At 40.9% G+C, this 22,373-nt stretch overlaps 1 protein-coding gene across 9 annotated transcripts in view; it reads right to left on the bottom strand.

Moving 5' to 3' along the window:
- ctbp1 (C-terminal binding protein 1) overlaps positions 1-22,373 on the bottom strand; it is a 263,134-nt gene that overhangs the window by 15,676 nt on the left and 225,085 nt on the right. For all 9 annotated transcript variants that reach the window (XM_078223242.1, XM_078223212.1, XM_078223268.1 and 6 more), the window contains 4 exons: positions 7,918-8,062; positions 2,436-2,642; positions 1,466-1,680; positions 190-320 (listed from right to left, as the gene is read on the bottom strand). In XM_078223242.1, coding sequence (XP_078079368.1) covers positions 190-320; positions 1,466-1,680; positions 2,436-2,642; positions 7,918-8,062 — 698 coding nt within the window. The remainder of the gene's footprint in view (positions 1-189; positions 321-1,465; positions 1,681-2,435; positions 2,643-7,917; positions 8,063-22,373) is intronic.

The raw sequence follows: 22,373 nt of genomic DNA, 5'->3' as shown, positions 1-22,373 counted from the left end.
CAACAGAAGTTTACAAAAAATTCAAAGGAGGACAGATGCACAACATTACAGGACTTTATGATAAATTAAGGAATTACTGTAACAAATTCTATCTGCCTTCAGTATTTTCCCACTTTTTTGGGGGGGGAAACAATCTCGTCTTTTACAGCAATGTGACAACATTGAAAAAATAATCGTTGAATATGCTACCTAAATGGCTCTGATTCATGCACATCTAAGGCTGCTCCTCGTATCCTTCCTTCCTTCAAAGCTTGAGCCAGTGCCTTTTCATCAACGAGCCCACCCCGGGCAGCATTCACCAGAAATGCTCCCTGTCTCATCTGCAGAGGAAAAACACAATGAGATATCAAACCTATAACAACTTGCACCATTTTCTGATGGCTAATATCAGAAAGTGAGACACGCTAAATAGAAATTTTGAAAATGAGCCAAGAATAATGTTCCATGATCTGTCATTTTAGCGAATGTGATTTACAAATTTAATTGACCGAAACAGAAAAATAGATCCATGATACGAATGCCACCCAAAGAACAGGAATTTTATTATATACAAATGAAGCCGACTCAGGTCTCATTAGTGTTAAGGCAGACTGTGATTTTCAGACATTTGAAAAAAAATAACTTTGTTAAAAAGTGGAAAGATGTCCAGAAACCCAATGATACAATTTCGAATCTGCCCCTCCATATTTTTTCATCATTAAAATTGTTTCAGCTCTTACAGTAATCTAAGTTTATTATTACTTTCATTTATTAAGCCAAAAATGTCAACCATTTGATGATATTACTAAAGCATTTGTGAGGGCAGTAATGTGAAATATGTTTTTCTATTTGATTACTTTGCTTAGCTTGTTTTACTGGAACATTCCAACTAGATTGCTTTTTCAATAATCTCATATATAAAATTAAGATATGGAACTGAGAGCATTGTACATAGTCTTGAACAGCCATGTGGAAATTCTGGGTATAAACCCCAGTAACTACCACACACAAATAATTATTCCACATACAGTACAAGTACTTGCTAAGTGATCCAAAATATTCATTTGCTTCATCTAAATCAATAATTCAAATATCATAATCTACCACAATCATTGTTGCAGATAGAGCCTGCTGTCAACGTGAACAGTATTTGGACACACTGGGCAAGTCCCTTCAGCCTATTAAGTTAGCTACGGAATCAAAATCCCGTCATACACATGTGTAATTTTTAAAAAAATGCTCCTATCCATATGCAATATGCACATCAAGTGAGGGGGCAGAAGTATCAATTCAGATAATTGAGGTACAGGATCAAGCACTGAACTTGTGTCCCTGTAACACCAGTGCTCACGTGCACTCCCTAGGTCTTTACATTCAATGTTCGTATTGATAGATACCACACTAATTTGATCCCACGATTGCTGGGGCAACACTGTGGCCACAAGAGTTTCTAATTTGTTCAACAAGAATGGAAAAACAAGCATACCTGCTTGATAGTGAAATCATTAATAAGATGGTGGTTGTGTTCATTCAGGCTGCAATGTAGGGACACACAGTCGCTGTGAAAGAGGAGATCTTGTAAAGTGTTCACTCGTTGAAGACCCAGTGCACGTTCAATACCATCTGAGAGGTATGGGTCATAGAAAATTACATTAAAACCAAACGCTTTTGCGCGCAATGCTAATGCTTGCCCAACCCGACCTAAAGGACAAAAAGGAAAGAATAGCCATTAGATATCAGTACAGCTACTTAGCCACAGTACAGTAGGATTTCTAACATAATGAACAGCTTTAATTTTTTAGGATAAAAAATTGGTAATTTTACCCCTTCGATGAGGTCACTATTTCAATAGCTTTCAAGGTATTGAAGGCTGAAAATCCTGCAGCACCAAGAGAGAGCTGGTGATTTAAAGGAGGTGTAAGACCCCTAAAGAGGATTACAAGATATTTTTCAAAATGTTTTAGCACAGGGGCCAAAATAGAAGCAGCAAAGGCCTTTACCAGACCCTCTCCAACTACTGAAAGAATATTGAAGCCTTATTGTTAATAACCAGGACCTTTCATTAAGCAGTCGCAGGGAGGGTCACAGACATCAAACATTTCCATTTGGGGAAGGGGAACCCAGCAATAAGGTGGAGATCTGCCAGGAATACTGGAGCTTACTGCTAGACTTTCGACTGGGACATTGGAGCAAAATCTAGTCCGTTCTATTAAAATAAGCATGTGACAGGAATTAAAGTTGAAGTTTTCTTAAAAAAAAGTTTATTCCACTGCTCATGTGGAAGATAGGCATCAAATCAAACTGGTTAGGACGAAGTATCTCTTTCCATATTATAATTCTTAGCAAGTCTATGTATTGTGACTGGATTTGAAGGAACAGCCATTAAAATAAAAAACCCAGCTTTGCACATCAACACACACTAGGGAGTTTCTGTCACGTTTGAACAACCGTCTCACCTAGGCCAATAATACCAAGTGTTTCTCCTCGAATCCTGGCAGCTCCTGAAGCTATGTCTCGTATCTGTTCAACGCTCTGAACTCTCGTGCCTTCCCGCAAAGCTTGGTGGAGCCAGGTGGTCCGTCTATACAGGTTCAAAATATGACACATTGTAGAGTCTGCTGTCTCCTCTACAGAGGCTGCTGGGACATTACATACTGCTATACCTAAAATCAGCACACACAATTCTGAAGTCAATTCACAAAAATCAAGCCAAATGCCTTATAAATTAATTGCAGTCTACATTCAAGATGGACAATACTATCATATATAAACTGTAAATAATCCACTATTGACTTCCTTGGTAAAACCATGAAATAGTCTTTCCTTAATAAAAACAAAGTCAGGAATATTCAGCAAGTCAGGCAACATTTGAGGGGAGTGTTGATCCTCTGGGCAGCAATTCTGGAGGATTAATAATGGCAAACAAGGAAATGCAGTAAATGTTGAACAGATATTTTATGTCTGCTTTCCCTGTAGAAGACTTCAAAAACTTCCCAATATAATTGAAAATCAAAAGATGGAAGGAAGGGAGGAACTTAAAACAATCACCATCACCATGGAATACATGCTGGGAAGACAATTTGACCGAAAGGCTGGCAAGTCCCATGACTAGAAGGTGTAAATTCTCGAGTCTTAAAGTGGCTGTAGAGAAAGTGGAGACATTGGTTATAATTTTACAAATCCCATGGTCCAGAAGGGTCCTGGTGGATTGGAAAATAACAAATGTAACAACCTTTATTCAAGAAAGGAAGACGGAAAGCATGAAACTGGAAGTCTAATACCCTAACATTTGTCATCAGGAAATTGCTAGAATCCATTAATTGAGGTTAAAGCAGGATATTTGGATATTCACAATGGGATCTGGCAGAGTTAGTGTGGTTTTGTGAAATGAAGAGTGTTTGACAAATTTAATAGCATTCTTTGAGGAAGTAACAAGCAATGTGAACAAAGGGGAATCTGGACATATGGTGCACCTAGATTTCCAAAAGGCACTTGATAAGGTGGCACATCAAAGGTTGCGACACAAAACAAGAGCTCAGTGGCAGGGGTTTACATATTAGTACAGAGAGTGTGTTGATCGGCTAACAAAAAGCAGAGAGCATGGATAAACGAGTCAGTATCAGGTTGGCAAGGTATAACTAGTGGAATGCCACAAGAATCAATAATGTGGTCTCAACTATTTACTTTCTGTATCAATGACTTGGATAAGAGGACAGAATGCAAGATAGCTGAAAGTAACGTAGGTAAGAGTTTACAAAGGGATATAGACAGGTTAAATGAATGGGTAAAATTTGGCAGATGATGTACAATGTGGGAAAATATAAACTTTTTGATTTGATTTGTCACTTGTATTAGATGGGATTTATCCCATTTATCCAAGGATTCTCTGGGAGGCAAGAGAAGTGATTGCAGAGCCTCTGGCTCTGATCTTCAGGTCGTCGTTGGCCTCTGGTATAGTACCAGAAGATTGGAGGTTAGCGAATGTTGTCCCATTGTTTAAGAAGGGGAACAGAGACTTCCCCGGGAATTATAGACCGGTGAGTCTCACTTCTGTTGTCGGCAAGATGTTGGAAAAAATTATAAGGGATAGGATTTATAGTTATTTGGAGAGTAATGAATTGATAGGTGATAGTCAGCATGGTTTTGTGGCAGGTAGGTCGTGCCTTACTAACCTTATTGAGTTTTTTGAGAAAGTGACCAAGGAGGTGGATGGGGGCAAGGCAGTGGACGTGGTATATATGGATTTTAGTAAGGCGTTTGATAAGGTTCACCATGGTAGGCTTCTGCAGAAAATGCAGATGTATGGGATTGGGGGTGATCTAGGAAATTGGATCAGGAATTGGCTAGCGGATAGGAAACAGAGGGTGGTGGTTGATAGTAAATATTCATCATGGAGTGCGGTTACAAGTGGTGTACCTCAGGGATCTGTTTTGGGGCCACTGCTGTTTGTAATATTTATTAATGATCTGGATGAGGGTATAGTTGGGTGGATTAGCAAATTTGCTGATGACACCAAAGTCGGTGGTGTGGTAGACAGTGAGGAAGGGTGTCGTAGTTTGCAGGAAGACTTAGACAGGTTGCAAAGTTGGGCCGAGAGGTGGCGGATGGAGTTTAATGCGGAGAAGTGTGAGGTAATTCACTTTGGTAGGAATAACAGATGTGTTGAGTATAGGGCTAACGGGAGGACTTTGAATAGTGTGGAGGAGCAGAGGGATCTAGGTGTATGTGTGCATAGATCCCTGAAAGTTGGGAATCAAGTAGATAAGGTTGTTAAGAAGGCATATGGTGTCTTGGCGTTTATTGGTAGGGGGATTGAATTTAGGAGTCGTAGCGTTATGTTGCAACTGTACACAACTCTGGTGCGGCCGCACTTGGAGTACTGTGTGCAGTTCTGGTCCCCACATTACAGGAAGGATGTGGAGGCTTTGGAGAGGGTGCAGAGGAGGTTTACCAGGATGTTGCCTGGTATGGAGGGGAGATCCTATGAGGAGAGGCTGAGGGATTTGGGATTGTTTTCGCTGGAAAGGCGGCGGCTAAGAGGGGATCTTATTGAAACATATAAGATGATTAGAGGTTTAGATAGGGTGGATAGTGATAGCCTTTTTCCTCTGATGGAGAAATCCAGCACGAGGGGGCATGGCTTTAAATTGAGGGGGGGTAGTTATAGAACCGATGTCAGGGGTAGGTTCTTTACCCAGAGGGTGGTGAGGGATTGGAATGCCCTGCCAGCATCAGTAGTAAATGCGCCTAGTTTGGGGGCGTTTAAGAGATCCGTAGATAGGTTCATGGACGAAAAGAAATTGGTTTAGGTTGGAGGGTCACAGTTTTTTTTTTTAACTGGTCGGTGCAACATCGTGGGCCGAAGGGCCTGTTCTGCGCTGTAATGTTCTATGTTCTATGTTCTATGTTCTACAGTGAAAAGTATTGTTTCTTGTGTGCTATACAGACAAACTCACAGGAAGAATAGAAATGCAGTCTACTATTTAAACAGAGAGAAATTGCAGAACTGTGGCAGAGAGAGATCTGGGTATCCTGGGAATCACAATGATAGTATGTAGTTCCAGCAAGTGATTAGAAAGTGAAATGGAATGTTGGCATTCATTGAAAGGGCAATGGAAAATAAAAGTAGGAAAGTCTTATTGCTTTAGTGAGACCAAATCTGAAGTACTGTATACAGTTTTGGTCACCCTATTTGAAACAAGAGTATAAATGTGTCAAAAGCAGTTCAAAGAAAATTTCCTCGACTTATTCCGAGGATGAAGGTCTTATCCTTTGAAGAAAGTTTGAGCAGTTTGGCCCATCCCTATTGGAATTTAAAAAAGGAGGGGTGACCTGATTGAAACATACACGATCGTGAGGCGATCTGATAAGTTCGATGCTAGGAGGATACTTCTTCTTGTGAGGAGCAAAAATTAGGGGACACAGTTTCAGAATAAGTAGCCTCCACTTCTCTAGATGAGGAGAAATTTTTTTCCCCTCACAGGGTCATTACTCTATGGAAGACCATCCAAGATATTTTAAACTACAAACCCATCAGCGGGGAATGTAAAATTTTGCCCCAGGAAATGCAAGTTTTCACAGCAGGTCATTTTTGCTATCTGCCCTTGGGAACAAGGCCTCCTTCCCAGTGAACCAGGTGGGATGACCTTTTTTTAAAAATCCTTTCATGGAATCGGAGCAGTACCAACATTTTTACTCATCAATAATTGCCTCAAAATGGTGGTGGTGATCTGCCTTCTGATCCAGTGACATTGAAGGAACAGTGATATAACTCCAAGCCAGGAAAGGTTTGCGATTTGGAAGAGAACTTGACAGTGACTATCAAGGTGCCTCTCACCGAAAAGCCACAGGTTGTGTGCTCTATTCTGCAGGGAGAGAAAGCAGCGAGTTATGAATGTTAGCAATGACTTGTGTGGGTAGCAAGGAGGAGAATATTTGTGGAAGGTGACTGAAAGAGAAGAATTATAAGGTGTGTTAGCTGCTCAGATGGCAATGAGAAATACCTGGAAAAAGTGAGGAATGAATGAACCTTTAAAATGTGTTACTTTAAGCAGTGCTAGACAGGAGCTCGCTGGAGAAGTCAAGAGTGTGTGGGAGGTGGGGGGGGGGTGTTGCAATCAAAAGTGTAATGCCTCTCACCTCTCCCACCCTCCAGAGGTCCTGGTTCACTTCCTCAGACACTTCGATCTATGCCTGTTTAATTGAAGGGGTGTTCCTTTTCCTTCCATTCTTGGGAAATATCACCTCACTGCAGCCCCAGATTCCACAGCAGGACCTCCAGGATCTCCTCTCCATTTCTGTAGTTGCTGCAGCCTCAAATATCCATGTGGAGGGGTTCTTCAATTAGAAATCCTTCCCATTGCAGGTCAGGTGTGCCATCCCTCCCTGATTGTGCTTCTGGTTTCTCTGACCAATGCTAATGTTGTGGCTCAACCTGCCTAGTCCGTTAGTGGTGCCACCACTTCGGAAGGAACTAACTTGACGAAATTCACTCAATATTTCAGGTTCATGAACTTTCATTAGAACGGTACAAAGCTCACGGGCAGGAAATGTGTGATTCTCTTTCCACAGCTGCTGCCTGACCTGCTGAGTATTTCCACTATTTTCTGCTTTTTTTCCAGATTTTTAGTCTATAGTACTTCACTTTAATACCGTCCTCCTCATCACTGCACATGCCCATGTTTCTTCATAAAATACATAATAAATAACATAAAATTTTTTGGCTTAAAAAAGTTCCCAGGAGAACAGGTCTTGGCATTCCAAGCATCTAAAGGCAACAAAGCTGCTGTCAGAGCAGCTGAAATTACACTGAAGAGCATAATGGATCTCTACATTAAGAATAGCAACACATTTTACAATGACATTAGGGAGTCTGGGGGCCACTGAGGACTGGAGTGGGCTTGATGGATCCTTTAGGACAGATTCAGGAGGACTTCCAAGATATGGCAGAGATTTAAATGGCTATTTTGCATCAGTCTTTAATACAGAGCAATACAGCAAGACTACATCATTCGACCAACACTCAAATCAAATTTAAGTGGCGAAATTAAACGCAAAATAGTGTTGGCTAAAATACAAACAAATATACGAACTAGGAGCTGGAGTAGGCCACTCAGGTCTTCGAGCCTGTTCAGCCATTTAATAAGATCATGGCTGATCTGATTGTAACTCAACTCCACATTCCCACCGTCCCGATAACTTTTCACCCCTTTGCTCATCCAGAATCTATCTAGCTCTGTCTTAAAAATATTCAAAAATTCTGCTTCCCTTGCTCTAAAATGTCAGGTTAATGGTCCTGATAGGTCTCAAGATCTTGAGCAAATTACACAAAAGAATCCAATGGTTTTCGTATTTACATTCAGTCCCAAAATAACATCTCCCTTAAATCACATCCACTCTAAGAATAACAAGCCTGATTGATACTGCTGTTTGCCATACCTAAATCTCCAGCTGATTTTATGTCAACGTTATCAAACCCACTGCCAATTCTGACAATTATTCGAAGTGCTTTGAATTTCTCCAGATCTTCTCTTGTTAAAGTGATCGTGTGATACATCAATGCACCCACGGCTTCATTTAGTACCTAGGGGAAAAAAGGAAAACATTTCAGCAAGAACTTTTCTATTTCTAGTAGAAGATTTGATGTAGGTTAGAGGCATATAGTTTCTCGAAGGTCTTTTTGAGTGCATTCGTACAGCAACTTTAACATTTGGACAAGGTGATTTCCCATTTTACAGCAACACATGGCTGCAACGTAACTTCAGATTTAGAGGCTAAACGAACAGTGAAGGTGAAGTGATGTGGGACGTTGTGTCGAAGGTAGTCTCACATCATTTGCTTCTTTTAAATTCATTTTTGGGATGCAAGTGTTCCTGGCAAAATCAGTATTTATTGCCCAGCTTTAATCGCCCTGGAGGTGGTGGGCACAGTGAGCTGCCTTCTCGGATTGCTGCAGTCCATGTGGTGCAGGCACATCTGTTGTGCGGTTAGGGAGGGATTTTCTGGATTTGAACCCAGCGACTGTGAAGGAATGGCAATATAATTCTGAGTCAGGATCAAATGTGGACAGGAACTTGCAGGTGATAGTGTTCCCAAGCTTCTAAGCAACAAGAGGTCACAGGTTGGAAGATTTTATCAAGGAGCCTTGCCGAGTTGCTGCAGCACCTTTTGTAGATGGTACACGCTGCTGCTACTGTGCAGTGGTGGAGTGCATGAATGATGGAGTGCCAACCAAGCGGGTTACCATAATAATATCTTCCCTGAGTATTATTGGAACTGTACTCATCCAAACAAGTGGAGAGTATTCCATCGTACTCCTGACTTGTGCCTTGTAGGTGGTGGAAAGGCTTTAAGGGAAGACAGAAAGTAGATTACTTGCCACAGAAATCACAGCCTCTGACCTGCTCTTGTAGCCACAGTATGTATATATAGTGTGGCATAACTGTTTGTCATGATATTACCAATTTTAGGTACAATGGTTATAAAGGCACATTTCTGTTTTCAAACCTTTACAGTGAATTTAAAAACCTTTTTCAAAATGGAACTATGGACAGACAACATGGCATCTTCTGGTGTTTATTCAAACCTCATCAGACTGACATCACCACAGCTGGCTACCAAGTGTTATTAAAAATGCAAAGATCCCTCCAGGGACACCCACTGAATTCTTAAAGATGTGAAAACTCCTTTGATTTCTGAGGGAAAAGGAGACAGGAATGACCTTCAAAGGATCGTGACACAACTAACATCTTTGTTTAATGGAACAGTGCTTCATTGAAATTAACATAGTAGCCATTTTAACTTTTCAAACTGTATATAATCTGTTTGGGAACAGCCATTTTGTGTCAAGAACCCCAGGAAGAACTTTCAAAAACATCAGAGGGGGTTCTTGGCCAAGGGAGGACAAAGAGGGAGGCAATAAGAAATCAACTGCTGTTCTGCCAAGAGAGTCCAAACAATCTACAAGTGCCATAGCTGCAAAATTAATGAGGAATCGCAATTTCTTTTCTCTCTCTCTCCCAAAAACCTGTTGACCTGCTGAGTCCACCTGAAAGGGCAAACCCCTGAATAGTCAACTGCAGATGCCAACACAGCTGCTAGACGGAACCTCTAGCATCAAGCCCTTCATTTCAGAAAGAAGAAATTCAAATAACGGGCCTATGATGATATCTCACAGAAACAAATTTGAAATCTCATCTTTAAGTATCTTCTTCCTTTATCTGTACTTTAATCTTTGTATCTATATTTTAATTAATAACTTTATCACTTTTAGCCACGTTACTTTCAGTAGTAGTTTTTTTTAAATAGACTAACCTTTATCTTGTTTGACTAAAGCTTGTTTCCTGGGTTAATTTTAAATTGAACCACTCAATTAAAAGGGGGCTACATACATGCATTCAAATTCTTAACTCACAGACCACTTTAAGGAAATGCCTTTCACGTGGCTGTGACACTGTTACCTGCCAGTTAGTTATCTGTCCAATTGTAAGTGATGTCAAAACTGCTTGCAGCTCGTGGACACTTGTTAAACTTAATTGGAGTGGCATCATGCTTAGAGAAATTACATTTAACCACTGAGTGGGGAGCTCACTGCTTGAGGTGAGAACAGCGAGGAATTGAGCTCTAACCTAAATAAGAGATTTGCAACTTGCACCAGGCACTACAATACATGTAAAGCACTACTTGTCTGGAAGCACTACTTATCTGGAAGCAATATATGCAACAATGGGCAATCTAGTTATAAACCATCTGCCATTAATTTGCTGCAACATTTATTAAGGAGTTTCAGTTCATGAATTACAAGAAAAGAAAATGTAATAAGTTTCTTGACATTTGCTGAATTGAACAAAATGTGAAAACAAATTGGAATCTTGCTTTTAAAACAATCGAAGCATTTGGAATTGATCAGACAAAGACATGTTTCAGGGAACTACGTCGGACCGAAGTTTGGCGTCTCTGCACTTCCAACCATTGATACCAGTTGCCAATTAGAAGCAGAAATTCAAGAGTTCTGGGAAATATTCCAAGAGTAACGTTCCCATCCACATTATCACAGCTTGGTAATGCTCCTGCTCTGACCAAAATCGCAAGAAACTACGAAGGGCTGTGAACGTAGCCCAGTCCATCACGCAAACCAGCCTCCCATCCATTGACTCCGTCTACATTTCCCGCTGCCTTGAAAAAGCAGCCAGCATAATCAAGGACCCCACGCACCCCAGACATCCTCTCTTTCACCTTCTTCTGTTTGGAAAAGATGCAGAAGTCTGAGATCACGTACCAGCCGACTCAGGAACAGCATCTTCCCTGCTTCAGATGACTGCCTCTTCTAACTTGGAACAACTTTAATGCCCTTGCTCTTCTAAATGTTGCATTTATACGTTGCTTTTTCAAAGGAATATATCCAAATCATGTCTTCCAGCCACAAAGTAAAAGTTACTTGTATCACATATTTCAAGCAATGTAGGACACTGGTGCTTGCCTCCACAAGTACCTTTTAATAATGTAGAATAGATACCACAAACCAATGAAAGGTCACCTACAGTATACAAGGCTGCACTGTTTTCATACATGCAGAGCTTTTCATTTAAAAAAAGTTTGACAAGCCCTTGTAACAGATAACTGGGCCTTTCCAAAGAAGTTAAGGGAGAGCCTTCACCCTTCCTACTTGGCAGCTACAATGCCAGAAATCACATCCTGCATACTTTGTCTTGGATGAAAATGAGAATGCTATCATTATTTGTGATTCTTTGATAAGTTATACACAGGGTCAGATGGCCTTTGGATTGGTTAAATTTAAGTTTCTTAATCCCCATTTAAATTGTTCAATTTCCTTTTTGAGAAGCCGAGGATTAATTGTACTTGCTATAACCTTCCTTCCTCTCTCATATCCGCTTCATCAGTTTCGGTGCCAGTGTCGTTTGTTTGAAAATATTCTGTAACAATAGACAGCGTCTTGTATTTCACAGTTCAGCTGGAGGGTCATCAAGGTACTGCTCCGAAAACTATTGGCACCATTACAAGGACGATTATTGAAGGAAAACGCCCACTGCTTCAATCTGAGGCAAATGGAATGGGAATTAAATGCAGCCTTTGTCAATGTCAACCAAACCATGCAAACAATTTTAACGTGATCCAATACTGTAAGTACATCCTTTGCCTACAAAGACTAACTAACTATTGCAAGTGCTGCCACAATGTTAACAAAAGAGTCAAAAGATCACACTGGGACATACATAAGGCTCAATAACAAAGGAAAAGGAAGTCTTCAGTTTGCATACAAGCTGAAAAGCAAATCTTACCCATTATATTTAGCATTAAATGTTCAACAGGAACTTAGTTATAGAGCACCTCTAACATAGAAAAATGTCCCAAGGTATTTTTCAGAGAGCAATAATCAGACTAAAATGGATGTCAACGCAAAGAAGTGTCTTTAATGAGGAGAGGGAAGTGAAGGAGCAGAGAGATTTCAGGGATGAATTCCAGAATGCAGCACACTAGCAGCTGAAAACAGTCATCAAGGGTAGAGGTGATGCACAAGAGAACTGCAAAATCTTGGGTGATTTTATGACTGGAGGAAATTATAGAGATTGGGAGAGGCAGGGCCATGGAAGTGATTTGAACATGACAATCAGGAATTTACATTGTGGAAGCCAGGAGGCAAAGTGTGTCATGAAAAATAGCAGTGATGGTTGAGCTGGCCTTGTATCAGATAGGGCAGCAGCAGCAGCAGAAATTTGACTCAGCTAAAGCGTACAAAGAGAGCATTAAATTTGGTGCAGACTAGGGTTTCAAAGTTAAATGGGCTGAGGCAGGGATGGACTTGGGCGCTGCTACGTCACTGAAATTAAGTGGCCTTGTGATATAGAGAATGCAGCAGTTCAAAAAGGCTACCACCTCAAGGGCAATTAGGAATGGGAAATAAATGCTGGCCTAGCCAGCGAAGCCCATATCCCAATAAACGAATTTTTTAAAATTAAAAGGGTCTGAAACTTAACCAGCGGTCATGGCAAATGTGGAGTTCAATCTCAGACAGAGGAGGGAGATGGAAACAATAGGTGGTGTTTTATGGCTTCTGTCTTCCCAATGTTTAACTGAAGAAAAGTGCTACTTATTCACCACTGGATGCTGGACAAACACTCTAACAACATACAGTGCAAGGAGTGACTGGTAGAACTGTTGTGAAGAAGCAGTGCATAGATGAGGCGATAGAGATGCCCGAGATCCTTGAGGGAGCTTCAGCAGTAACAATGTGGGAATAGGAAAAGAAACCCTTGCTGGAGATGCCCTGGTTAAGATTGGATTAGCAAGAATGAGCTGCTGGCATGCCCAATGAGCTAAACAATAGGGAACAGGCATTGGCGGAGGATCAGCAGTCAACTATTTGATAGACTTCAGAGCAGGATGAGGGGACAGAATGCTCCATGGAAACAGTCACAGAGAATTTCATTTGTTGCTTTGTTTAGGACTGCTTGTGCTGTAAGAACTCCATATTATGTCCCTGGAATATTTCTGCTTAAACGTTTGTGAAAAAATGCAAATTTTTAAAAATTGTCGACAAAAGAGAGCAGTCATAAGGAACTGAGACAGAGCTGACTCCTCAACGTGGTCACTTCGTGAACGAAGAGGCTCTTGATCTGGCACTCTCGAACGCATTACAACTGATGACTGCTATTATTATTAAAGTAATTGATGACAAACTCGGTCTCTTAGTGCAAAACATCAGTGCTCATACTATAGAATTGCAGAACACTGGCAAAAGGCTTGATGAAGCGGAGGAGAGAATTGTTAGTGTCGAAAAACAGCTTCCTCAGTTTAAGCCTGCTTGCAATCCTTGAAAAAGCAACTGCATGTAACGTCAGAATTCCATGATCTGGAGAACCAAGGCTGGAAGAAATATTTCTGGATTGTCAGTTTCCTAGAAAGAACCGAGGGTAAGCTCCCAGTTAAATTCTTTGAGAGTTGGCTACCACGTTTCCTTAGTTTAGGAACAAAAATTGGGCACTAAGTTAGAAAGGGCACATCATACCCTGTCTGAGGCCGAGGGACAATCAATTGTGTGCAGTTTTGGTCTCCTAGTCTGAGGAAATGAGGAAGGACATTCTTGCTATTGAGGGAGTCCAGCAAAGGTTCACCAGATTGATCCCGGAATGGCAGGACTAACATATGAAGAGAGGCTGGATCGACTGGGCTTGTACCCACTGGAATTTAGAAGAATGAGAGGGGATCTCAGAAAGATATAAAATCCTGATGGGACAGGGCAGGCTAAATGTGGAAAGAATGTTCCCAATGTTGGAGAAGTCCAGAACCACGGGTCACTATCCAAGACTAAGGGGTAAGCCACTTAGGAATGAGATGAGGAAGAACTTCACTCAGAGTTGTGAACCTGTGGAATTCTCTACCACAGAAAGCTGTTGGGACCAGTTTGTTAGATATGTTCAAGAGGGAGCTGGACGTGGCCCTTGTGACTAAAGGGATCAAGGGGTATGGAGATAAAGCGGGAGTGGGATACTAAAAGTGCATGAACAGCCATGATCATATTGAATGGTGGTGCAGGCTTGAAGAGCCGAATGGCCTACTCCTGCACCTATTTTCTATGTTTCTATGTGACAACCTTGGCTCGTAATAATGCATTTCCAAAACTTCAAGGATCGCCAAAGAGTATTGGAGGCAGCTCGGTGTAATGGGACCTTGCTCTATGATGGAGCAAAAGTCTCTTTCAAAATTTCTCAGCAACGATATAACAGAGGCACAAAAACTTCAATAAAGTTAGAAGATGCCTGAAGGCCATTGGAATGCAATATACCCTATTATATCCTGCTACACTGAGGGCGACATCTGACAATTGCATAAAGACGTTTGACAACCTGGCTAAAGCCATGACTTTTCTGAACTCCGTGGAAGGCAATGATTTAGAGTGGCAAACTACAGTTCATTGTTAAATCCAGACACTATCCCTTATCATTATAACACCTCCCCGATTCTGTGTTGGTATTTATCATTCTGACAGGGGTGATCTAGTAATTCAGCACTACACAGTGAGTTTTTAATCTTCATGATGAACAGGGACTTCCATTTGTGCTTAATGGAAAACATTGTTGAGCATGCCCCTTCTAGTTATGGTGTGCTGTGCAGATTGTACAACACTCAGGCTGTGTAAAAATATCCTTCTTTCTTTTCATCCGTACGCTTATAATGGTGGCACATGTTTTATGGTCTCCTTTGCTCTGATCATGATAAACATGAGTAGTGCCACTGCTGGGAGGCGAGCGAGTGATTTAAGTCTTAATTGGAAGGCTTAGAATGCTGAAAGGGCGTTCTGCACCTGCCCTTTTCGTGGAATATCTTGTCTCCGCTTTTTTGATAATAAAGATTCCTTGGTGGAATTATGGAAAGTTTGCAGGTATAGCCCTACAGGACCTCACATTTGGTGAGGAAACTAATAGTTTTGCTTTTTTTATTATTCTGGGGTTAAAGAATAGTTAATTGGCTCCTGTAAGGATACAGGCGAGTCTCACATCCCAGAAAAAGGTTTTATAATGCGTCACCTGTGTTTCTAGTAAAGCTGGAGATGGGGACGTATGTTTTATGTGCATGCTTGACTGGGGTGGGAAAATCTTTGGCGGGTAAGCCATTTTCTTTGTGTCAATATCCTATACTCTTTTTGGCTGAATAAGCAATGGCAGCATCTATTTTGAAACTTTGTTCCTAGAATGTATGGGGGATAAATTATCCTATCAAGAAAAAAAAAGATTTTGTCTTTCCTGAAAAAGGAGAAAATTGACCTAGTTTTGCTGTAGGAAACTCATCTAGGTGACAAGGAGCACTCAAAATCGAAACGGGACTGGGTAGGGCAGGTGATTTGTCTCATTCTCGACTAGTAGCCAAGGAGTTGTGGTTTTAGTTAATAAGAGTGTGCCTTTTAGAATGGAGAACTTATGAAGGATAAGAGAAAATATATGTGGTTGTTTTAGGATACAGTGCAAAGTATTGTTTCTTGCACTATACAAAGCATACCGTTCATAGAGTATATGGGGAGAAGGAAAGGAGAGGGTGCAGAATATAGTGTTACAGCCATAGCTAGGGTGTAGAGTAAGATCAACTTAATATACAGTAGGTCCATTCAAAAGTCTGATGACAGCAGGGAAGAAGCTGTTCTCAAGTTGGTTGGTACGTGATCTCAGACTTTTGTATCTTTTGCCCCAACGGAAGAAGGTGGAAGAGAGTGTATCCAGGGCATGTGGGGTCCTTTATTGTGCTGACTGCTTTTCCGAGGCAGCAGGAAGTATAGACGGAGTCAATGGGTGGGAGGTTGGTTTGCGCGATGGACTGGGCTACGTTCACAACCCTTTGTAATTTCTTGCAGTCTCGGTCAGAGCAGAACTAAATGCTGCTGCACAGGGAAAGCATTCCGATAATATCGATGCACCCCCCCAAATTGTTTGTCTGATTTTGTTACTGAGGTCTTATTGATTTTGCTGAATTTGCATCAACAAATTCCTTCATAGGTGGGGACATTTGCTGTCATCTTAATCCTTTGATGGATAAACTTCCCATAATTAGGAATTCTCCTGCTCAATAGGCAAAGGCATTAGCATCAGTACGCGAGGAAGCAGGGTACCATCTGAATGTTTGGAGAACACTGTATCCTAAAGATAAATAATTCACCTTCTTTTCCGCTCCCCACCACCTTGAACTGATTAATTTTTCAAACCAAAAACAATATTGCATTTGATAGTCTCCTCCATAGGTAGTATTTTGATCTATGATCATGTTCCTGTGTTCCTGCAATTTTATTCAAGGGGACTCATCCTCAGTCGAGATCTTTTGAGATTTAATGCATCCCTGCTCAAGGATCATTCCTTTATCTCGTACTTAAGACAATTCTCGCTCGGAATTAAGGCCCTCAATCCTGTGGGAGACCTACAAGGCTTTTGCAAGAGGTTTGGTCATTTCGTATATGACCACCAGTGTTAAATGCTGGAGCAATAGCACCAGCCTGAAGTAAAATTGGCCAAAACAGAAAGGGAATACAGTAAGATTCCTCGCCCCTCAATGCTGAAAGAAATTAGTGCAATCTGAACAAACGGCACTGGATTCCTTGCTGACTCAACGTGTTGAGGAGTATAAAGTTTGTCAAACAAGAACTATATGAGTTTGGAAATAAACTGAATAATAAACGGAAATAAACGGAAATATTTGGCTCTCCTCTATTAAGAAGAAGGTAGACTCTGGGGCTAATTCCTCCAAAGGGAATAGGATGATTAAGATGGAGGATATTAATAAAGGCATTTGAAAGCTTTTATGCCAATTTATATAAAACCTGATCAGACTGAAGATGCAAGAATACACTTTGAGGGATCTTCAGTTTGGTAGAACTTCCGGCCTGATTGTTTTGGGAGTGAGTTTTATAAGGAATTTAAAGATTTGCTAATAGATACTCTGACTGATATGTGCAGCCGTTCATTCGAAGTAACTGAAGCAGCAGACCTGCTTCGAGAAGAGAATATCTCCTTAATTTTGAAGGTAGACATGAATCCAGAGGAATGTACATCCTATAGGCCAATTTCACTTTTAAACGTAGATTTGAAATTGTTGTCTAAAATATAGATGTAGCATTGAACATATACGGACAATCAAACTGGGTTCATAAAGGGGTGGCATTCATGCAACAATGTTAGGATATTATTAAATATTATTCAGGTCTTCCAAAAGAAAGTGACTGAGAAAGTTTTTGACCGGGTGGGTGGAGTGGAATTAGTAATTCTATACACCACAGAAATGGAGGTGTGTGTGTTGGGGCTGCTTGGGGAGGGGGGGGGGGGGGGGTTCGTTAAATGGATACAAGTGCTTTATAAAAACCCACCAGCAGCAGTTCTAACATTTATAGATCTGATTATTTTATTCTTCAGTGGGACCAAATAGAGTTGCTCTTTATCCCTGTTATTGTTTGCAATAGATATCCAGCCCCTAGCAGAGGCAATTAGACATAATCCTTCACAGGAGTTTAGAAGAGTGAGAGGGGATCGCATAGAAACTTATAAAATTCGAACAGGGTTCGACAGAATAGATTCAGGAAGAATTTTCCCAATGGTAGGGGAGCCCAGAACTAGGGGTCATAGTTTGAGGAGAAGGGGTAAACCTTTTAAAACTGAGGGGAGGAGAAATTTCTTCACCCAGAGGGTGGTGAATGTGTGGAATTCACTACCACCGAATGTAGTCGAAGCCAAAATGTTGTCTAATTTCAAGAAGAAATCAGATATAGCTCTTGGGACTAAAGGGATCAAGGGATAGGGGAGGAAGTGGGGGGCGGGGGGGGGGTGGGGGGGGGTGGGTGGGATTAAGAGAGATCAGGATATTGAATATGATCAAGATGAATGGCGGAGCAGGCTCGAAGGGCCGAATGGCCTACTCCTGCTTCTAGTTTCTATGTTTGGACTTACAGACTGTTACACAAGTATCAAAAGTATTGGTCTGGATATTAACCCCCTCACGACAGGTGGAGAATATGACCTCCATCTGCTACATGCACACTTGTCACCCACGTTACAATACTGGGTTTTCCAGCATGCAAGTGCCCCAGAGGGAGGGAATATCACATTAACATATTTAAATCATGAATGCATAGTGCACCGAAGAGGCAGATTGAAATTTGATGGTTGCTTCAAGAATTTCCAAGGCTCAGGTGCAAGGAACTGCAGGCTCAAGAAGATCAGAGCCATGCACAGCACTGCTTGTGAGCAAAGAGGTGGTGTGCTTAACCTAAGCCCTCGAGGATCCTTTTGGTAGCCTGAGTACAGTACTACCCATAGTGATGTTGGAGATCACTGATGTGCGCCTTAGAAAATTGACAAAACAATTTTGTCAAGGCAATAGACTCCTGATTTATAGGTGCAACTACACGGTGCCTGAACCAACATGGCAGGGCTTGGAACGAGCACCTTCATGACGTCAACATATTGAACACTTTACCATTAGTTTCATGCTTGTAAAACGAGTGTAAAACAATCAAACCTCTCAGTCTATCATTTTAAATGTGCTATTCCTTTCACAGATCAAATTTTCTAGCACAGAATTCATGTGAAGATGCAGGAGCTCTCATTACATTATTTGGTGTGGCTGGAACGATAATTTCAGCTGAAATATAGCTATTGGGTATGTACAATGCTGAGAAGCTAAAGGTAATAATCTATGTAAATTTCAGACTCAATTTACAGTTCTTTGCATTGTGTTTCTATGAGGGCAATCGACGTCTATGGGGAAAATCTGCAGAAGTCACGCAGCAAGTGTTTAATTACAGGTGACCAAGATAGCTGCTTTGACAATTCGAAAACAATATTGTCGTAATGCTACACTGCTGTTGTTATAATTCCACTGCAGTCACTAAAAACATAGTATGATTAATTAAAGAGTATTCATTTCAGATTAGGAAAGACCGGTCAGGTTATACTGCCCGACCTTGTGTTTTCCTATTTATTATGCAAAGTTTATCCAAAACAGCACGGCTTTGTAACAACATTATAGTACAGGTTTTCCAAGTGAACAATCTTAGTTACAGATTTCACCCACAGTGATGCCACATATGTAAAATTAATATAAGGTTGTTTGAAAAATAGCTCTTGATTCAGCAAATTAAAAGAAAACGTCAAAGCAAATCCTTTCAGATTGCAATGCAAGTTTGTTATCCACATTTTTGAGAACTAACTTAAACTTACAAAATCTCTTAACTATTCTTGGTTTTATTTCAAACAACTAGCATTTATATACCTCCTTCAGCATATTTCAAGAGTGTATTCAGACAAAGACTGGCACCAAGCTAATGGAGGAAATATCAGGACAGGTTACGTTAACCTTGGTCGAAAAGGTAGGTTTTTAGGGAGTCTTTTAAGAGGAGGAGGAAAAGGTGGTAAGGTTTCACGGTGAACATTTCAGAACTAAAGGGCTGTGATGACTGAACGCATGACTGTCGAAAGTGGAGTGAAAAAGAAGGAAATGCAGAAGGCTAGATGTGGAATTCCAAGGATTTTAACCTCAAAGAAGGTTACGGAAGTAGGGAAAGATGCAGCCTTGGAGGAACTTGGAGGCAGGCATGAAAATTTTGAGATGCGGCACTGGTGCTATGGGAGCCAATGTAAATCGAAAGCACATAGGTGTTCGGTGGACAGGATTTCAGGGTTCGAATATGGACACAAATATTTTGGATAAGCTCAAATTTATGGAGGGTGGAAGGAGGACGGGAGGCCAGCCAGGGGGGCATCAGAATGGCTGAGTGTGGAGGCAATAAAAGTATGTAGGAGAGTTTCAGGAAGACAGGCTGAGGTAGAGATGGAAATGATAATATTGTGGAAGTGGAAGCATGTGGTCTTTGTAATGGGGAGGAAAATGTGTAATTAGAAGTTCAGTTCAGTCAAGTGCCAACAGTCTGGTTGAGTTTGAGACGGTAGCCAGAGCAGAGACATAAAGGAATGAATAGGTAATGAACAAAGTACATGGTAGAAGATGGAGGTCAATGGCTTCAGTCTTCCCCCTGTTAATTTGGAGGAAACTTTAGAATCACACAATCATCATAACACAGATGGTGGCCTTTTAATCCATCGAGTCCATGTTCTCTAGACAACAATCCAATCAGACCCATTTCCCCTGCCCTATCCTGTAGCCCTGCGAGTTTAATCCCCTGAAGTGCCTACCCAATTTCCTTTTGAAATGACTGATTGTGGCCACTTCCACCAGCCAGTTCCAGGTTTTTTGCTGCATAAAAGGTCACATCTCCTTCCCCCTCTGAATCTCTTGCCCAAAATCTTGAATTTGTAATCCCTTGCTCCTAGTTCCATCAATTGTGGGAACAGATTTTCTTTGTCTACCTTACCTAATCCTGTCATGATCTTACACTTCTATATCAGATATCCCCTCAAATCACTTTTGCTCTGAAGGAGTGCAATCCCAGCTTCTCGAAACTAATATTGTAGCTACAATCCCCTTTCCCTAGAACCATTCTAGTATACCGCTTCAGCGCACTCTCAAAAAACCATCACATCCTTTCTAAAGTGTGGTGATGAAAACTGGACACTAGCTGTGACCTAACCAGAGCTTTCTTTATAAAGGTTCAACATACTTTCCCTGCTTTTATACTCAATAATTCTAATAATGAAGTTCAAACTACCATTGCTTCACAAACTGTTCTCTCAATATGTCTGATCGTCATCACGGATCTACATACATGTACCCCCAGGTCCCTTTGCCCAGGCACACTCTTTAGAACAATGCCATTAAGGCTGGAATTTTCCAGCTCATGTCAACAGGGACTTTCAGTCCTGCCAATGTGAACAGAGTTTTCAATGGCTCGCTGGCCCCATCACAGGGGAGCCTGCCACATCTGCTACTTGTCTGCCCATTCTGCTAGTCTATGTATGTCCTTTTGCAGTTGATTGAGATTGTCATCACTGTTTGTAGCATCAGCAAATTCTGAAATTTTACTCTGTTATCCAATATCCAAGTCATTTAAATATATTTTTTAAAAATTCAACAGTCCTTATACTGACCCTCTAGGCTCTCATCTTCCAGTTTGAAAAACAACCATTTACTATGACTCACTGCTTTCTGCCCTTAAATCAATTTTTTTAAATCTAAGTTGACACTGACTCTCCTATTCTATGAGTCCCAATTTTGTTAACCAGCCTTTTATGTGGTACCTTGTCAAACACTTTCTTAAAATTCATATAGAAAACATCCATTGCATTCCCTACATTAACCTTTCCTGTAACCTCATCAAAAATTAAATTAGATTCGTCAAAAAGGATCTGCCTTGTACAAATCCATGCTGGCTCTCATTAATTAATTCGCTCCAAATGCCTGTTGGTACTTTTTCTCATCCAAGACTGTCAGACAGGCACTCTGATGACACTGAAGCAAAGGACAGATTGAGATAATGGTGAGGTTGAATTGAGTGTCAGAATAATTGGGGATCCTGACTTTGGGTTTTAACATTGCTGAGGGACAAATAGGAGGGTGGCTAAAGATGAATTGTTGGGGAAAATCAAGAGGCAATCATTTGGAGAAGGGGATCACAAGCAGGGACACCACTGCTTAAACTTTTTCAGCTATATATGTATAAATAAGTAGGGAACCAGGCAAGGAGAGATTTGGGAGGAGAATGGTGTGATCGACTATGTGAAAGGCTGAAGACAGGGTCGAGAGGGCGAGAGGTGGTGCACTATGGTTTCAGTCAGAGGGAATGTCGCGGAACTTTGATGGGGCCATTTCAGTGCCATTGCAGGGATGGTAACCTCATTGGAGAAGTTCAAACATGGAGTTGTTGGAAAGATAGGCACGGGGTCAGTTGGCCACATGGTGCGGTGCTCGGGAGAAAGGTATGTTTGCGTAAGTAAAATTAAACACGCTAATCATTTCAAATGGTGTGGTGTTGGCACTTCATCACAGTTAACTGTCAGATTCAGCTATACATTAGCAGTTAAAGTAAATACAAAGGAGGAATGCCAATGTAAAAAGCAGCAAAAGAATTCAAAAATACTGAGCATATTCCATTTGTGTTAATAAAAATGATAAAATTCACTATAAACTGTAGAATTCATTAAGTTCCTGAAACAAAATTTTGATATAGATTAAGTCAACCAATACCTTCCAGAGTCATGGGCAAAGAAAAGGAGTAAAAGGGATAGTGGATAGATTTTAAGAATCTATTTACCTGTTGCCAGGGAGTATCAGTGTTTATAATACCTCATTCCTCTGCTTCCTTATGAAGCATGAAGAATTTTGATGTGCAGGACAACCTTAGCATTGCCTGATACAATTCAAGTTACGTGCACTCTATGAAAGGAAAAGGCAAGAATTAGGAGAGAGAGGTGTATTTTTAAATGTACAGTAAATCCAGTTTAGATTGC

The sequence above is a fragment of the Mustelus asterias genome, chromosome 1 (genome assembly GCF_964213995.1).
Source record: "Mustelus asterias chromosome 1, sMusAst1.hap1.1, whole genome shotgun sequence".
NCBI lineage: Eukaryota > Metazoa > Chordata > Chondrichthyes > Carcharhiniformes > Triakidae > Mustelus > Mustelus asterias.
Note: the sequence above shows the minus strand (reverse complement) of the source record. Positions and strands in the feature narration are given on the sequence as shown.